General features: G+C 35.1%; 3 protein-coding genes across 7 annotated transcripts in view; 2 read left to right on the top strand and 1 right to left on the bottom strand.

Moving 5' to 3' along the window:
• The first annotated feature begins 2,707 nt into the window (after positions 1-2,707).
• Positions 2,708-8,475, top strand: LOC129241092 (RNA polymerase II-associated protein 1). Its single transcript, XM_054877252.1, has 16 exons — positions 2,708-2,899; positions 2,976-3,256; positions 3,326-3,563; positions 3,641-4,139; positions 4,205-4,415; positions 4,479-4,756; positions 4,813-4,979; positions 5,034-5,197; positions 5,263-5,345; positions 6,283-6,502; positions 6,569-6,720; positions 6,778-7,318; positions 7,378-7,516; positions 7,588-7,818; positions 7,984-8,171; positions 8,224-8,475. Exons 1-16 carry the CDS (start codon positions 2,773-2,775, stop codon positions 8,386-8,388), a joined length of 3,684 nt encoding a protein of 1,227 aa, XP_054733227.1. The 5' UTR covers positions 2,708-2,772; the 3' UTR covers positions 8,389-8,475.
• On the bottom strand, positions 5,413-6,169 carry LOC129241093 (general odorant-binding protein 69a). The gene is made up of 5 exons (XM_054877253.1): positions 6,061-6,169; positions 5,891-5,969; positions 5,750-5,841; positions 5,581-5,683; positions 5,413-5,513 (listed from the first exon to the last, which is right to left on the bottom strand). Exons 1-5 carry the CDS (start codon positions 6,127-6,129, stop codon positions 5,413-5,415), a joined length of 444 nt encoding a protein of 147 aa, XP_054733228.1. The 5' UTR covers positions 6,130-6,169.
• Positions 8,476-15,047: 6,572 nt separating the features above from the next.
• LOC129241774 (bumetanide-sensitive sodium-(potassium)-chloride cotransporter) overlaps positions 15,048-17,608 on the top strand; it is a 39,791-nt gene continuing 37,230 nt past the window's right edge. Inside the window, exon 1 of one of the 5 annotated variants that reach the window (XM_054878280.1) lies at positions 15,048-15,227. The gene's annotated coding sequence lies outside the window, so the exon portion shown is untranslated. Of the gene's footprint in view, positions 15,240-17,608 lie in introns of all 5 variants that reach the window. The other 4 variants (XM_054878278.1, XM_054878276.1, XM_054878279.1 and 1 more) reach the window with 4 other exon arrangements.

Consider the following 17,608-nt stretch of genomic DNA (forward strand, 5'->3'; position numbering starts at 1 on the left):
TACATATATGAATATCTTTCCTAACAAGAGCTTAACAAAAATATATACATATATATTTCAATGCTCCAGACTAGTACTAATAGTTTTTTGCTAACTTTGGATATATGCATTTACATACATAAGGAACGTAAATACTATAATATAATTCTCTGGAATAAAAAACGATCATAGAAGATATGACTACATCTTGAACAGGCATATTTTTTGGCTCCGTTGGCTCCGTTGGCTCCTGGGAGGCATATCGAGTCATAATCAAGCCACTCTTACGTTTAGTTGAAGCATTGAGTAATATAATAATAAAACAAAGAAAAGCACCCAATCATTCGTAATTTTTTTTGGGAAGAAGATAGGACTTATTTGAATATTCGTCGAACGTCGTAGCCGAGTGTTTCCGCTGGAGATTTGTACATACATCAAATTTTCGTTGATTTAAAAGTCCAAAAAGTTTATTGAAAAATGCTAGTTACTGATAAACTCCCTGCCTTGACATAAAAAAAATTATGGGAGACATTTAGAACGAAGTTCTTATCTTATGCCATTAAGTAAGTGATAATATAGTCAAAATCTCGAACAAAATTATTTTGTATGGGAGGTGCCAGCAAATGTTAGTGTATAATGCAAGGCGAATTGAGTACGTATAATTCTTGATAATAATGCAAACAGGTTGACGACGGCAGCATCTGTGAAATATTCAAATACACCCGTTCTTATGAACGAAATTATTTTGGCGGCAGCATGACTTCAGGCTGCAACTGCAAACTGCCGTTGCCGCCGGGATAAATAAATTTTTAATTTTGCTGGCGACAACTCGAAAAGGTAGTGTTGCCACTGAAGTAGGAAATATGGCATTTTGCAAAACTTTTTATGAGTCTCACGTTATTTAGTCAAAACAGGATAAAACAACTATGTACACTTAAATGTAATAATGCACGATGTATCTTAACATATAAAACAATATTATTTCTTTAACGAGATATCTTAAAAAGGAAAGAAATGTTGTTAACTGAAAAGTGTACGCCAAAACGAACAACTGTTTATTTTATTAAAATTTATTTATCGCGCTTGTGCACCTTATTGTTTTTGATAATTTTGCTCCCATAATTTATTAATATTGTTAATTTCAATATATTGATAGATTACTAAGAATTTCAAAGATATATTTCAGACTTAAAAATGGATATAGGTGAAGTTTTGTTGGAGGAAGTGGGCAGTCCTCCACTGAAAAATCCTTCCTTGCCCGAGTCTTATAAATTGGACGAACACTCCATCCATGCTCGTTATACGCTTCATAAACTGTGTATGTTATCTCTATATTTTTAGCAATCATTGCTGGACGTTCATGTTTAATTTCTTCAAAATTAGTTGTTTTGCTTGTCGCTGTCGCTTTCAAAATATTTATTAAGCTGGCTTTACGACAACATTTGCAGACACGAAAAATTTGGCTGTCGCTACGTTGGAAGCATAGATGACGTTGGAAGTGCCGTCGTTACTGTGTGTATACAGTAACTTCGACTGCCATGTGACGGTGAACAGAATACTAAAGGTGACGTCTTCTGAAAACCGCTGCTTAACAAAACCAACAAAAAGCAGAGAAATACCTTCTCATAAAAAACCATTTGCCATTCAGAACAGGCAACGGCGAATCTTGCTCGCTAACTCTGTTGTTGCTTTCATATGGAAATTGTTCGTCCTTCTCTGCTCATATAACACACTATTTTACAATCAAATGTAATTTTTGGCAGCTGCCAAGATATGTTTATTTATAGCTACTACTTCATTCATTGGCCATTTGCTAACGCTTGATGAAACGAAGAGGCCTATAATACAATATAAAATGTATATTTGAAGTATGAAATTTTTCCTTGCTAATAAAAAACATTGATTTTTGTAGCACGGTGGTATATGTTTATAGCTAAAAGAAAACCTAAATATAAACCACTGATTTTTCAAAAAATAAATTTTTCTACAATATATTAAATTTCTAATTTTTAAAGCGTATTAGGAACTTACAACTTTTAAGCATCAGAAGACTGCAAAGAATGAATCAGCTGATACGGAAAAAATTTAAATTCCCAGATTTTCTACTTTGTTAGTATTTACTTAAATGTACAAAAATATAAGTAAAAACGCTCTCTTCCTCCTATATTTTATAACATGCTTTTAAACTTTTTGATACGATTTTTTATGAAATTTAATCTTTTTTGTTGACAACCAGCTAAGAGCGTTTTTACTTACGTATCTGTACAATGGATAAGATATATTGTATCTGCTTACTCGGGTTGACGTGTTAGCGGGTTTTTGGCTTATAACGCCAAATATGTTGGTCGAACCAATATATGGGCAGCACTGCAGCAATGACGCCGTAGTCATAACTATAACTGTAGATTGATTTGATTTTTGATTTTTCGCCGTAACCATAATCATAACCAGTTGCATTGTGTTGTATTGTAGGACACATGTTGTTATCTTTTCTTTAGTTTCTGCACTTCGAAATACACAAATAAGTGTAGTATTTTTAAATATCAGCTGCCTATTGCTATGACACCAATAATTGATGACAAGAATATCGTTATGGTTAATACTACGGTTAAGTATGCCGTTATGGTTGGCACCTCTACATTTACATATTTTATAATTACATTTTTTTAGAACAAAATACATCTGGCAGCTCCAGGCAACCATATGCTATTTGTTTATTTGAATAGTCGGTGTGTGGTTCAGGAGATTTAGGAAATATCTTCATATATTGCGTTTTGAAAAAGTCGCGAAAATATGATAAAAAGACCACAGAGAGGTGAAACCGAAGATGATATATTGCGCATGCAGAATGAATTTTTATCACAGCGCGCTAAAAATCCAAAATTGCAACCGGCTGCACAATGTGTCCAAGTCAAAAGGGGTAGATATTAGTGAAATATGTACATCTGTATGTATTTACTTAAAATAAATAATTTGCTCTCCATTCCTAAAATTAGATGCCAAGAAATCATTGTTTTTAAGAGCCAGAGAAAAGGCGGAAGATAGTGCACAACAATTGCCTAAGCACATTGAGCCCCTTTCATCGGTAAAACAGGAAATCATGGGAGAAATACACGAGAAAATTGTTGGAAATCTGGATGAAAAAAGGGTAGAAAATTTTAGCGACGTTGTGCTTGGCGATGTAGTAGAAAAAAAATATAATGCTCCAAAGCAAAACTACACAATAAATAGTGAAGAAATGATTGGCTTTCCGACAGTAAAAATTGCCACTTTAGAGGTAAGTCATAACACTACACTCTGACGCCCAAACCATAGCTTTATTTATAAAGCAATTATCTTATTTTAGCAACCTTTACAATGCGGTAAGAGTCTATTTGCGAGTAATCGTGGAGCTATAAAGCAGCCTATCAATACCAACGAGTCGGTAGCTCCTAAAGATCTATCTCAGATTTATGGAGACAAAAGTGTAATAGTTAGTGATTCGAGTATTGGGGCCGAAGTTCACAAAGAAAATTTAGCTGTTCTTAGCAAGATGAATGAAGATAATATACTAGCTGAACGAGAAAAGCTTTTAAATTCCATTGGTATTTGAAATGTTTCCATAAGAGCTTATACATTAATAAAAACTAATAGTAATTAATTTATTTATTCTATTCATTAGATCCCACACTTTTGGATTTATTGAGGAAAAAGCGTAAAGAAAAACTGAATTGTTTAGATCAAGCAAGTGGAAGTACTGCCACTGTCTGTAACGCCTCTGAAAAAACTGATATGCAAGACGACATGGGTATGAACCGTTATAACAACAACAACGACATGGATATAAGCTCAGTACTGTCTCCATCGAATGCTGCGCTTGAAATATTACAAAAAAGTGACACAGAAAAGTGGATTCACTTCGACGTGGTTGAGACAGATAAATTGAAGTGGATGCGAGATATAGAAGATCACATTCCGAATGTAAAGCCAGGTGATCAGTTTGAAGCACGCTTCGATTGGAAGGGAGTGCTCTTACCTTACTTGCTTGAAACAACCGCTTCTAAAAGTTCATCAGAAGACAATACACCAGGGATTCAAAAGGATGATAGAGAACTTTATTTTCACGGAGAAGAACCTAATCGACCAGGGTACACTCTTCAAGAATTGTTTCGTTTAGCACGGTAATTCAGTTGACTATTGAGCACTGCTGTAGATAACATCCAATAATTATACAATGTTTAACTAGATCAAATGTTATGCAACAACGCATATATGCATTCAGAGCCATTGGGGGTATCCTAAATATTTACAATCAAGGCTTTTATGACAGTGTTTTGGAATTACCTATCTCCAAAATATTTTTTTTATTGCGTTTCGGATTTGATGACAACACACCAGCTATGCTCGAAATCGTTTCAAAGGCTCTGGCGCGTCTGTTCTATAATGAGGCTGATGAGGTAACTTGCGTTACGAACTCGAATTCATACAATAATTGCATGAACGCTTCTTTTGGCAACTAGATTTTGCTCGATTTCATCTTCGACAATCCAGGTTGTCATTGGCAGCCCGTATTAGATACTGTGGACGCAGGGACTGATATGAAAGATATTAATGCCTTAGAGAGCTTGCAAAAGCAAATGCAGCAATTGCAGATGAATGATCAAGGCAATCGGTCAATTTTTCAAAGCGATTTCGAAGAAAACGAAAGTGATAGTAATACTTCTATGAGCGATTTTCAGTTGGCAGAAACAAACTTAATCGAATGTCTGATGCGAACAAACATTTTGCAACGAATATAGTGAGTATGAGATGATTCAGAACAACCATTTTAAGAAGCTAACCGTTTTTGTTCAGTTTTATTTTGCATGCCGTTAAGCCCGAAAACAGCACAGTTTCCTCTTGTTTACAAATTCTCATACGATTGGCACGAACGAGCAAGGATATCGCAGGAAAAATTGTTTCCAACCAAGATCTGATGCATTCTCTGTTTGAATATTTTTTGCCGGACTTGGGACGTCTTGGTTAGTATTTTCTCCAAAACAATAAATAAAATATTTTAAAAAATATTCTTGCAGAAGCTAATGTGGATGAGTCACAGTTTTATTATCGTCCTCAATTCCTATGTCTGAAGCTTTTAAGAGTTTTAATTACACAAAATCTGGGGATCGCTGTTAGACTGATGAATATGAAGCTTTCTGAAACGCTGACTAACTATTTGTCTTACCGCGGTGATATTCAAGTATGTTGACTCCCAATAACTATTTAATATGCATTGGAATACTTATTTGTATATTTATATTTAAGGATATGATGATAAAGGTGCAAATTGAGTGTTTACGAATTGTACGTTGTCTGTTGTTATTGCGTATTGACGATTCTCTTTATGGGTGAGCATACTTTTTAGTTTAAATTTACATTAATCTATTAATCCACACTTTCTTAAACTTTGCTATGTCAATCGGAGAAGGTTACGAATACAAGTTTTAATATTACTGGATTCGTGTTAATGTAGCATTCTACTGTCAAAAACGCCGTTTCACAGCCATCGGCTCCACCTTATTTGGAATTGGAAGGAAGTATTAATTAATTAAATTAAATATTGGCTATGGACAATGGACTTACTTTTAGTTCCACAGGTTGTATGCAGTTGTTCTATTATCGGGAGAAATTCAGGGGGCAGTAATTCCAAAATATTGTCCAAGTGAACAATATTTTCCTTATCAATCTAAGAATGCACGACCTTTGTTTAACAAATAGGGCTCAGATGTTATTTTGAGATCAAATGACTTACCAAACCGATTTTATCCAACATACAATGCAAAAAGCACTTGAATCGGTTGTCACTGGGCAATTGGCCGGTTTTCCTGACTTCTTGAAACATGTCTGCCAAAGAGATATAAATAATTGTACATTCAAGTAAATGTCTACGAACCTTCCGTGAGCCCAATTTCCTTCATGCATATATTGGACAATTTCTTTGCGCCCGACTTCATATGTGGGGGTATCTCTAACTATGGCATGGAACGGAAAAAAAATAAAGGCCTATTAAATTATAGAATTCTAATTCTGGCACTTAAAATTATTTGAAAAAGAATCACTCACAGCTTTAACTCTTGCCAAAAAGTAGCACTGGTAAACAAGTAGTAAAAATAGTGTCTGTTTGTAGTTCATCGCGTCGAGTGCGCCAAATTTTACGTGGGTTGTGATAGCAAAGCTGTGCGTTTCGATTTAAAATGTTTTCTTATATATTGCAGTAAATCATGAAAAATTCATAGTTCAATTCAGTTGTTACTTAACGGGTTTTACTTGTTTTACTTCGAGTAGCTGTTTGGACTCCGCCTTTTATTATATGCTGCAGTGGCATTGCAATTACTTGAAGTTCGAAGTGGGCGGCCCATATTTGATTCGGCAACACGCGTCTGCTTTATTAATGGCAATTAGCAGCGAGCCTTGCAGTGCGAAGTCAAATCGCATATTAAGTGAAATGCTGAACAAATGTTGCTGCGCCTGGTATTATCGTGCAACACGAAGTGATGTTACTGAGGTATTATTTACTTTATTATTTCTATATTTATATGGTATACCTTTTTACTTACTTTGTTTGTTCCAGTTTTCCCAAGCTACACTTCTGAGCGCATGTCTCAATGTAGTGATATGGGGCCTACGACGGGATGAAGAGAAGTACTTTCGGGAATTTATTGCGAAATATTTGCGTGATTTTCTACATTCTGAATCGTTTAAAAAATGTGTACATCAGCTCAAGTATGTAAAGCTAATTTTGCTAACTAAAGAAATTTAATTAGTGTTATATCCAAACAGCACCTCCTCAGTAATTCTACGCAAATCAGGCGATCGGCGTTTTGTGCATTCTGCATTACCCAACGTGGGCGCAGTACTGCTACACGAAGATGGGCCACTACTGATTATTCCGCAAACGTACGCTGTTTATTTACTGTCCACTTTGTGGAGTCTTTTGGAACTTCAAATTGGTCAAACCCATGCGCTATTGATGGATGCTTTGTTGACACCGCAAGTAGTGGATTCCTTTGTACAATATATCTCATTGCTGTCTACCGGCTTGAACTATTACCTCAGCAGCAATTTCTTCTCCAAAATTGAAGTGAAATTCATTTATAAGTTGCTAAGCTGCAGCAATTTGCTATCGCATTTCAACTCGTCTCAAATATTGCAGCTGGTGTATAGTTACGTATGTTGTCTCGGTGCGGAGTACATTTCAGAAATAGAACAACTTTTTGATAGGATTATATTTAATCCTAAATATATAAATGTGTCTGAGTCTGCATTAGATAAATGGAAGACAATTTTCATCGGCTTGGCTCAGTCGCACTACATTATTGTGGTGAGTATTTAAGCTCTATAAAATATTTCGTCAATTAAATAGTAACTAAATATACTTAGGAGCCATCAAATTTGAGTTTGTCAAAATCAACGCAAACAAGTGCTATTTTATCACGCGATTGGCCATACTTTTTCTTCAAAATTATTCTACAGAACTACATTGACAATGCACCTAACAAAATAACGGTTGATTTCTCAGGTAATTATTAAAAAAAACTATTTGTATTGTAACAGAAATTGGTTTGTATTATCAAATATTTATCTGTCTAGAGCGCGAAGTTTTAGAAATGACTCTTACCCTCGTTACTCAGCTGGAAGAGTCGAGCTCTAATTTGGAAATTGCAACGCCTACCGAAGAGCTAATGTACGCTATGATTGCATTTATGGGTCCCGAATCTGAATTTTTGACAGACAGGATGCGCCCCCTGCTGCGGAAACATTTGCTGCGATTGTATGAAAAACACAGGAACTATAAATTTGATTTTGAAAAGGCTTCCATAGGTAAGAGATCAGCATTGTATTTTGAATGAATAACTGGCTATAAAATGGTGCTTCTGTATTAGAAATATTAGCTTTTTTGTAACTTAATTTCAATTAGCATTTACACATACCTATTTTCTTATACCTATTTTAACATATAATTTATTTGCAAATAATTTCCTACAGGAAAGTGCAAATTCGAAAGTCTGTACTCTTTATTCGCCGATCACTTTCAAGCAACCAGCTACGGCGACGAATTATTCGGCTCCTTAGTTTTGGTACCAATGGCGCAGAAGTATGACAGCAAATGGCGTAGGCGTATGTGGTCGGACTACGCCCCGGCGTTATGCTACCTGAACTGTGATGAGTCTTTGGTAAATAGTTGACGTGTACAATTTTCAAATATTTTAATTCAATCCATTGCAGCTCATTAATGGCTTAAGATCCTACTTGGAGCCTGTCGAAGAAGACACATCCTTAAAAAAAGCGTATGCATTTGCTTTAACTACAAACGATGTGCGTCCTGGCACTATTCCTTATAAAATTGCAAAATACCACGTAGAACATTTTAAAGCGGGTTCTAATAAGTAAGGAACTCTTACACATAATTTTTTACAATATATTATATTATATATTGAAAAGTGATAATAAATGGTTAAGATCCGTTCTAAATGTTAATTTGTTATGCTTCTCTATAGGAGTACATCGACAAACATTCGTGTACTTCAAAAGTCAAATATGGTTTGAGAAATTGAGCGACAACTTAACAGCATAAGTGTATGCCCCGGCTTAAAAATTGTCTAATACATATCTCTAATTGCCATCGCCAGCCGAAATTTGTTATTTCAAGTTCGAAGTTGGCAACGAACTCGAGCTCACGTTTCGAGTACCAGACCATGCGCCTGCTTATCATCGATATACTTTTCTATGATTTTTGATTTCTAATGTAAAACTGCATTTCAAAGAGTTTCCATGTGCAAAAACTTGTTTGAGGTTTAATTCAAAACCCGCTTTCGGGCTTTCCGCATGCACCCTTTTTGGGTGTTTGGCTGAACTCCTCCTCCTATTTGTGGCATGCGTCTTGATTTTGTTCCACAAATGGAGGGACATACAGTTTTAAGCCGATTCCGAACGGCAGATATTTTTTATGAGGAGCTTTTTCATGGCAGAAATACACTCGGAGGTTTGCCATTGCCTGCCGAGGGGCAACCGCTATTAGAAAAAACTTTTTATTTTCTTAATTTTCGTGTTTCACCGAGATTTGAACCTTCGTTCTCTCCCTGAATCCCGAGTGGTAGTCACGCACCAACCCATTCGGCTACGGCGGCCGCTTCCCGTAATATACCATTTAAAATTTTTTAGGTCTACTTCGATTTTTTAAGCGCTTTTGCATACTGGCCCCTACACTATATGTAAGATATTTTCTAGAACTACTTATTTTACTAAAAAGTGGATTAAAAGTAAATTTGTATAAAGGCGCATACTGATCGTATATAAAATTATGTTGATTCTTATTGAGAAATACATTGATTTTGAAAAAATTGAAATATTGACTTTTGGTTACTACATAAATGGACAATTTGATGTACTTGTTTGAATGTTTATTTTTTTTTTAATTAGTTGCACATGTATTTTCTAATTGCGTAACTTGCAGATGCACCCGTCACTTGTAAGAAAATTTAATTATTATTGCGTTGGCGTGGTAAGTATGTTGGAAAAGTTTCTTTCGATTTTTTAAGCGGCAATTAGTAATTGACATTAATTGACCCTAGAGTACAGTTTTTAGCTAAAGAGCAAAGTTCACATATAGACACGCGAGAGCAAATCTCCCGGGAGAAGTATGGAAAGCCAAGGCGCCATGCGTTACATTCAACACAAACACGAAAGAGTACAAGAGTACAACACAATAAATCAGCAGATGAGGGATTCCGTGCCAAGCGATCCAATTATTTTGGGTATTGTTAATTCTTGAGAATAATAAGCAACTGACAAATGTTTTGATAATTTAGGAATTTTTTATATAATTTTGAGATTGAAAATTACGGTATACAGTTTTTTGAGGTGAGACATCTGCGGTTCTTTTTAAAGTTTTTTTTAACATTATGTTTTAGGATAAAGTATACTTTAAACATTATTTGAGGAAAAAGTATATATTTTTATTCAAAATTTTTGGAAAACAATTTTTTTTAAGATTTTTTTTCAGTTTTGGTTTTCTTTTTAAACTTAAATTATACTCTGCAACTTTAATACGAATCAGTGAATTGGGGAAATCAATTACTCTGGCAAGTACATACAGTTATCACCTTGATCAAAAAGTTCCCAGAACAAACGCCAGGTGACGCTCTAAGTCAACTATTTAAGTTCTATTAATTGTTTTTTTGTTAGGTTGACACATCTGTGATTAACATTCTTACCAAAATTGTATCTAATTGTTTGACTTTTGTGAAATGTCTTGAGTAAATCTACCTCTGTACGTAGATATTTTCGACTTTTTATAGTTTTTGTACTAAATTTTGCGTTAAAAATCGATTCATTCACGTTTTCGCACCAACCTTAGAAATGTTGGTAAACTGTTTCGGCAATGATACTCTAAAGAAAACAGCCATTTGCAAGTGACATAAACGCTTCAGAAGAGTTCGTGAGTCCATTGAGGATGACGAATGTAGTGGCAGGCCGCCGGCATCGAACACTGTTGAAAACATAAATAAAATGAAAGTTGATCAATAACAGCAAATTAACCACCAGGGGGCTGGCAGAGGACTTGAACATTGCTTATGGATCCGTTAAGGACATTGTTTTTAATGATTTCGGTTTGCGTTATGTTGCTGCAAAGTTGGTCACAAAGTATCTGAACTTCATACAAAAAAGCGACCGCGTTGATATCGTCAAAGACATGATTTACAAAATGCATTATTACCAGAGGCGAGACATGGGTTTCTGGGTACGACACGCAATGCAGACATCACGTCGTTTATAGGCAAAACAGAAATCGATGTTCACGATTTTATGGATTCCAATGGTATTGTGTACCACGAATTTTCGCCAAAGGGCCAGACAGTTAATGAGGACTATTGCTTGGGCGTTATGCGACGATCATCAAAAAACAAAGGATTTGTGGGTAAACAACTCGTGCATTTTTCACCATGATAACGCACCGTCACACAGCACCATCATTATCCGAAAATTTTTAGAATTCACCTGTGAACTTTTTCTGTTAATGGAGAAACCGAAGATGCCCCTGATGGCTATACTGAAAATAAAGTTCCAGAAAATGCATTGCAATTGATGAAGATTACTTTGAAGGCGATAATATCCCTTTTGAGGAATAAGCTTGCATTTTGGAAGGAGAGATAACTTACAAGATACCAAAAACCCTGCGCAAATCAGAGCACTCTGTGCATAATTACTAGCGTACATAAGTACGTATCGTTTTTATGAAAATGGGCTTACATATAGGAGCCCAGCTCGAAAGAAAGATTTGATACGGGAAAGAAGCTTATTGCTTGACAAAATTCGTAAAAACTAAAACTTAATGTATTTGCCTCCAATAATTGAGATTGTGCGAAATTATTTTTATGAGTCCTTCTAGACTTTCATACTTACACTTCTTAAATGCCATATTTAGCGGCGAATTCCGTCTTGAGGCCATGGCAGAGGTCGCAAATTATGTAAGGATGAGAAGAGGGCACGATTTCCCGCTGCCCGTGTTCATCCATCTTTAGTAATGATGTGGAGTTGTATTTTTTCGACCTGGCAATGGTCTGGAACCAGCAGAAACATTGTTTTTAATGGGATTTAATAAAACTTAGTTTTTTAACGTACATCCAATACTTTCGTTTTCATTACTAGTCCAAGGTACAGTTTGTCTTAATATACTTTTTTATTCTAAATCATTGTACAGATTTTTGTTTTTTGCTTATTGTCTGACCGAGCTCCTCCCTTGTTTGTGGTTTGCGTCTTTATGTTGTTCCATAAATGTAAGGGCCAACAGTTTTAAGCAGACTCCGAAAGGCAGATATTTTTAAGAGGAGCTTTTTAATGGCAGAAAAACACTCGTAGTTTTGCCATTGCCTGCCGAGGGGCGACCGCTGTTAGAAAAAACTTTTTCGGTTTGGTATTTCACGCACGGAGACTCGAACCTACGAGCTCCCGAATGGCAGTCACGCACGAACTCATTCGGCTACGGCGGCCGCTCGCACACCCAATACTTTTCTTTCTATTACTAGTCCAAGTTACAGTTTGTCTTATTTTTTATCCTGATTCATTGGACAGATGCTGAACTTAATTATCAAGTAAAGATTATTCCTAAATTACTTCAAGAAACGCTGCATCGTTTGCGATTTTCATCGTCACTAACGCGCATTTTACCTACCATCTTTACGAACGCTATAAGGGTACATAATAATGATGAGTGAAAGTCTGTCAGTTAACTTCTGATAAACTTCACTGGAAGATGAGCTGACATCCTGACTGATGCCACACAATAAAATTTAAATTTATTTTGCCTCTGTTTAATTGTTTAATCGGCGCTCTAGAAATTTAATATCAGAGGCATATAAATGGGCAAAAGAGAACTTTACTGCTCAATTATATTCTTAATGCTGTCTGTTGAAGGTTTCAATTACCTTCTCCAATATCTATTAAAGAAGTCCCAGAAATTATTAAAAAGCGGCTTATAAGCAACTATTTTTTTATAGTAGAAAGCGCCTTTAAAAATCGCCAAAGTCACTATGTTCGTAGAAATGACACTACTCAGTTCAGTCCAGAACAATACCTCGCTCATTCGGTAAACCTTTCCTATAAGCAAATCAATGAAACCGCCGACATAGAAATTTGCTGTTATATCTGCATCTCATGAAATGGATCTGACAAAAAAAAAAAAAAAACAACAACTCTGTTCAACATATGCCACTTGTATGAGGAAAGGCTAATACTTAAAAGATGATGGCGGTAGAGCTGATTTGATTTGTCTTGCGTTTTGGTGGTTTGAATCTCAAAGTGATTTTTGATATTGTTTTGTTTATTTGTTTAAAATTTGGTATTCACATCAGCAAATTACAAAAAAAAAGAAAAAAATTCAAGTAAATTTTGTTTTTGTATTATGCTATCACTTTGTATGATTTCGCCTTGCTGTGAGGTATTTAAATACTAACGTTTTCTGCCGAGTAGCAATTAGTCACACAACCAAGGCGAATTTATTACAGGTGACAGCAAACACATATAAGTAAAACTCTACATGTATTTGTTGTTGCGTTTGGTCCAAGCATCACGTCAAAATCAGCAAGCAAATGTAAACATACGAATGCAAACATACCAATACATACAAACAAAGCATATCATTTTGACGTAAGCCATACCTGCGGTGAAAAATTTAGCTGGGTGAATGCTGTCACCTTAATAAATCCACCTTGCACACAACTCTGCTACTTGCACTATTATGCCAGCAGTAATTCGATTTGAAACTACTTCAATATGAATGATTTTGTCCCAGTTATGCTAACTCCAAGCAATTTCTGAATATGTCATGCGGAATGTTCCCATGCAGTCACGAAATACGCTAAAAGCGCCGTAGTCTGAAGCTCGTCCGACTTACAGCTGGGTACATACACGCACACACATGCTCAAAACACACGTGGCATAAATGAGTGTAAGAGTAAACAAATAGTTGATGCTCGCATTGTTGCTAGTATTTCCTCTCTATCTTTGAGCGACACAAAATTCACGTGTAAAAGATGCCGGGTAGGAATAGGTAGTTGCTTTGTGTAAAATTAATGAGGGAAGAAGAGCATTTTGGGAATTACTTCGCTTTAGTCCATTGTACCAAGAGATCTTCATTAACATACAAAATAAATGTTTAACGATTAAGTGTTACTATTACTTTGAAGTTTCATTCTATTTCATGCAATCATTACGTATTTTAATAGGTTTATAAAAGTAAATAATCCAAATTTCAGTCTGTCAAAAGATTAAAGTCTCAATCCTTACTTGACAGTTCAAAATGATAGCAGATAGCGGCCGCCACTGTTAAAAATTACATTTAATTGCATTTCGGCGAAAAAGTATTTGATTTGTACAAATATGTACAAAAATATTAGCTTATCAAGATTATATACATAGTAAATATTGTGTTGGTATTGGCCTTTAATTGCTGTCAATTTTTTGGTCATTTTTTGTTGGTATTTTTTGATACAAAACAAAAACCTAAATAGTCTTAAACTCTAATATTTTTACACTTAATCTTGTCAATGCTATTCAAAAGGCTAAACAGAAGGTTACGACAATTGCTCACGTCATCAAACCAACGTCGTAATTCTTACAGTGGGTGAACTTCAACATTTTAATAAACAAACTATTTTTTTTTTATTTCGCTTTCATTTAAATCATTATCCGATTTGAATCTTTTTGTAAAATATATTCCTTCACTCAGCAAAAGTTAACCCAGTTTTGTCTTTTGTCTTTATTTTTAGGAAATCTTAAAAAATGTGCATTTGAACCTATTATATTTATCGTACATAGTATACGAAACACTATAAATAACTCAGCATCCGGGCGTAATAAAACTTATTCGCAAAAGTAGGCGAATTTATTTATAAATAATATAGATACTCTTTGGGACACCTATTAGTCCACATTAGCCATTCGTATACACAGACATTTGTATTTTTATGTATTTCGTATTTGTAATTTCATACAAAAGCCGTTACTTTTGGTTTAAGTGTTTAAGATGCAACAACATGATAATGAAAAAAGTACTTTAACACTTTTTTTTCATAACGGGGCGTTCTGAACCAAATCTTACACTTTAACTTTCTCCAAGATACTTCTACCTCAGTTTTTACTATTTCCATGAGTGAAAAAAATTTCGAATCTCGAAAAAGATGACCAGCCCTTATGTACATAATAGACATCTGTTGACTGTGTTAAGCCATGTCAACATTTTACAAGTGTATGGGTGCAAAACATAAGAAGAAGAAGAAGACTATGGTACCTACCCTAAAATATCATTCACAGACAAATTCTACACGATCTTATGCCAAGGCGCACACACACACATCTAAATAGGTAGGTAGAACGTTGCCGTGTCATATTAATTCTCGATGGTTTTGTGTGCTTGCATTTGAGGTTGCACCGATCGTCTCATCACTGCATAGGTTCATTCGATAAAGAGGCCTGAGTGTGTGTGTGAGTTCGTGGCTGTGTGTAGCGAGTAATTGTTTCTAGCAAGCGAACGTAAACTCGTTCAGTAGCTATAGTTTTACTATATGATGTCGGAGCGGTTGTCTTTTCCAGTCTTCGAGTGGCTCTTAATAAGTGTAGTCTTCTTGTCCGGAAAAATCTTGAGCAAATTTTCATAACGAAGTAAACAAAAAGTATTACTTAAATTTTAACAAGCGAATATGAAAAAATTAAACTGTTGAAATATTTAATTGGTATTATTAAACGTAAATATAATTAAAAAATATCAAAAATCAGATGGATGCGTAAATGTGTATGAAAATGTTGACGTGTGTTTCTTAAGTTTCAGTTACAAACCGATCTTTTACAAGAATCGATATGCACGCGCGTATATAGTGTTTTATAAATTGATTGCCACCTTTTGTAGCAGCATAAAATTATAATTTTTACGTACTCAAATACAGTCATGTGTGTGTGAGTGTGTCTGTGCTCATGTCCTGTGTGACATCCGCTTTTGGTGACGTTTACAAGCGACAACAAATGCGTGCATGTGTGTGAGTTAGAATGTCACGTTTAGCAGCGCTGCAAGGATGCTCGCTTCTTGAAGAAAAGATGTTCGTGTTTTGATTTCGTGCTACGCCAAAATATTGATAAGAGCGCGCCAATGTGCCAAGATTTTTTTATACTTTTCTCAAACAAAAAATAAACGTGAACATCATCGATAAGCATGTGCATTTGTTTGTATACAACATTGGCATTATTGTGGGATTTGCTTTTTAAGTTTTCAGGTTTAAGTAAACTCTTTTTGAATATGAGCACGTTTTTGAAATAATTATTAAATTATCGCAGATTTCTGAGATAAGTTCGCCGGAATTTCTATATTTTCCACATAATTTGTATTCGCAAATATACATATGTACTTGTTTGCGTTTACACACATACATATGTATGAATCATACAATAAAAAAAGGTAATTTGTAATCTTTTGTATTTGCTGAAAAAACGATTTCGTTAGCTTTCACGGATTTTTTAAGTACTGTGACAATACTACTTGTCTCTAGAAATATTAACAGGCAGCATTTGTTAAATATGCCACTAGTCGACTCAGGTAAATACTTTCATATACATATGTACATATTGACATTGAAAACCATACGCTCTTTAGCTTCTTTTTGTTTGTTTGTTTTCTATTGGCGGCGTTGCTTACTTAAGATAATACATACATATATACATGCATACATACATATGGGTATGTAAATATGCACATGCAATAGTTTTTTTATGGGCTCAGAACAGCAGTTGCGATTTAACGCTTTACGGGAATTATTAATGGCTATTAATATTAGATACTTACCCTGCGATCTCTTACTTTCGCTTATATTTTTCTACAATATTTCGTTCATGCATTTTGATAAAAAATAAGAATACTAAAATTACAAAATTTTCCAATAGTTAAGATTACGGATTTATTACCGTAACCGCATATGTACTCATGCACGAGTAAATATGTAGATTTTCAATAAATGTATTTGCTTAGGTACAGTGGGACTTGTAAGATGGTTGCTGTTTACATTTCTGGCCTTGGTCACTTTAAGTGTTACAATGTAAAGTTTGACATATTCCACCAGAACGCTTTTTTTGTTAGGCATTTACAGAGCTGCTTACAATGACTTTGTAAATTCAACTCGGTAAAAAAATTAAATTAAACCCTGAACATTTTCGTGCGTGTATTTTTCACAACTTTCAACGTCTGTAGATTACAATAACAAAATAAAAATGCATCGATGAACTGAAACTATTATACGGCAAATAAGCACCATCCTTTAGAACCATAAAAAGTTGATGCAATGAATTTTCTCGTGGTCGCTGTTCGCTCACCGCCGAATTCCGAGAAGGCCTTACAAAATCAGTTGTTGTGCCAGAATATATCGATGCAGTGTGCGAAACCGTGAAATTGAGACATCGGTGAACATTGGCTTTGCATGGTCGCCTTGTAGTAAAAAAGGCATTCACATTCTGTCCCACATAATCTAAAAAACGCAACTAGACAAAGTCCTTCGAAAATTAGTTCAAGCGAATGCAAAAGTATATTGATCATTATGGAGGATATTTCGTAGCACCAAAAAACCGTTTTCATCACCAATATTCATTTTCCATTGTTTGGCGAGAAATATAAAAATATAGCCCTTGTATCTGCCTACAATGCAAACTTGTATAATTATTTTGAAGAATTTTTGCGTTTAATGCCCATATTTGTATTGTACATATTCAAACTAAATATTTATCTCTTCCAAAACCATGGCCGCCGTAGCCGAGTGGGGTGGTGCATGAGTACCGTTCGGGCGCGCGTAGGCTCGAATCTCCGTACATGAAACAGCAAATCAAAGAAAAAGTGTTTTCTAATAGCCAATTTGCCGATCGGAGTCGTCCATTTGTGGAACAACATCAAGACGCTCGCCACAAAGAGGAGGAGAAGCTCGGCCAAATACCCAAAAAGGGTGTACGTGCCAATTATTTATTTATTAAAACCGTGGTCTGAAAGTAATGATTGCTAAGTTATTATAATTGACCGATTATTAAAAATGCTAAATACCCTCCCAAACTTTTCTTTAATACCAATCCATATCGTACTTCC

Source organism: Anastrepha obliqua, chromosome 3 (assembly GCF_027943255.1).
Source record: "Anastrepha obliqua isolate idAnaObli1 chromosome 3, idAnaObli1_1.0, whole genome shotgun sequence".
NCBI lineage: Eukaryota > Metazoa > Arthropoda > Insecta > Diptera > Tephritidae > Anastrepha > Anastrepha obliqua.

Coding starts and splice junctions, on each gene's coding strand:
- LOC129241092 (XM_054877252.1), top strand. CDS start 2,773: ATGATAAAAAGACCACAGAGAGGTGAAACCGAAGATGATATATTGCGC. Junction 2,900..2,975: donor ATGTGTCCAAGTCAAAAGGG/GTAGATATTAGT, acceptor TCCTAAAATTAG/ATGCCAAGAAATCATTGTTT. Junction 4,140..4,204: donor GAATTGTTTCGTTTAGCACG/GTAATTCAGTTG, acceptor ATGTTTAACTAG/ATCAAATGTTATGCAACAAC.
- LOC129241093 (XM_054877253.1), bottom strand. CDS start 6,129: ATGAACTACAAACAGACACTATTTTTACTACTTGTTTACCAGTGCTAC. Junction 5,970..6,060: donor TTTTGGCAAGAGTTAAAGCT/GTGAGTGATTCT, acceptor TCCATGCCATAG/TTAGAGATACCCCCACATAT. Junction 5,842..5,890: donor GGAAATTGGGCTCACGGAAG/GTTCGTAGACAT, acceptor TCTCTTTGGCAG/ACATGTTTCAAGAAGTCAGG.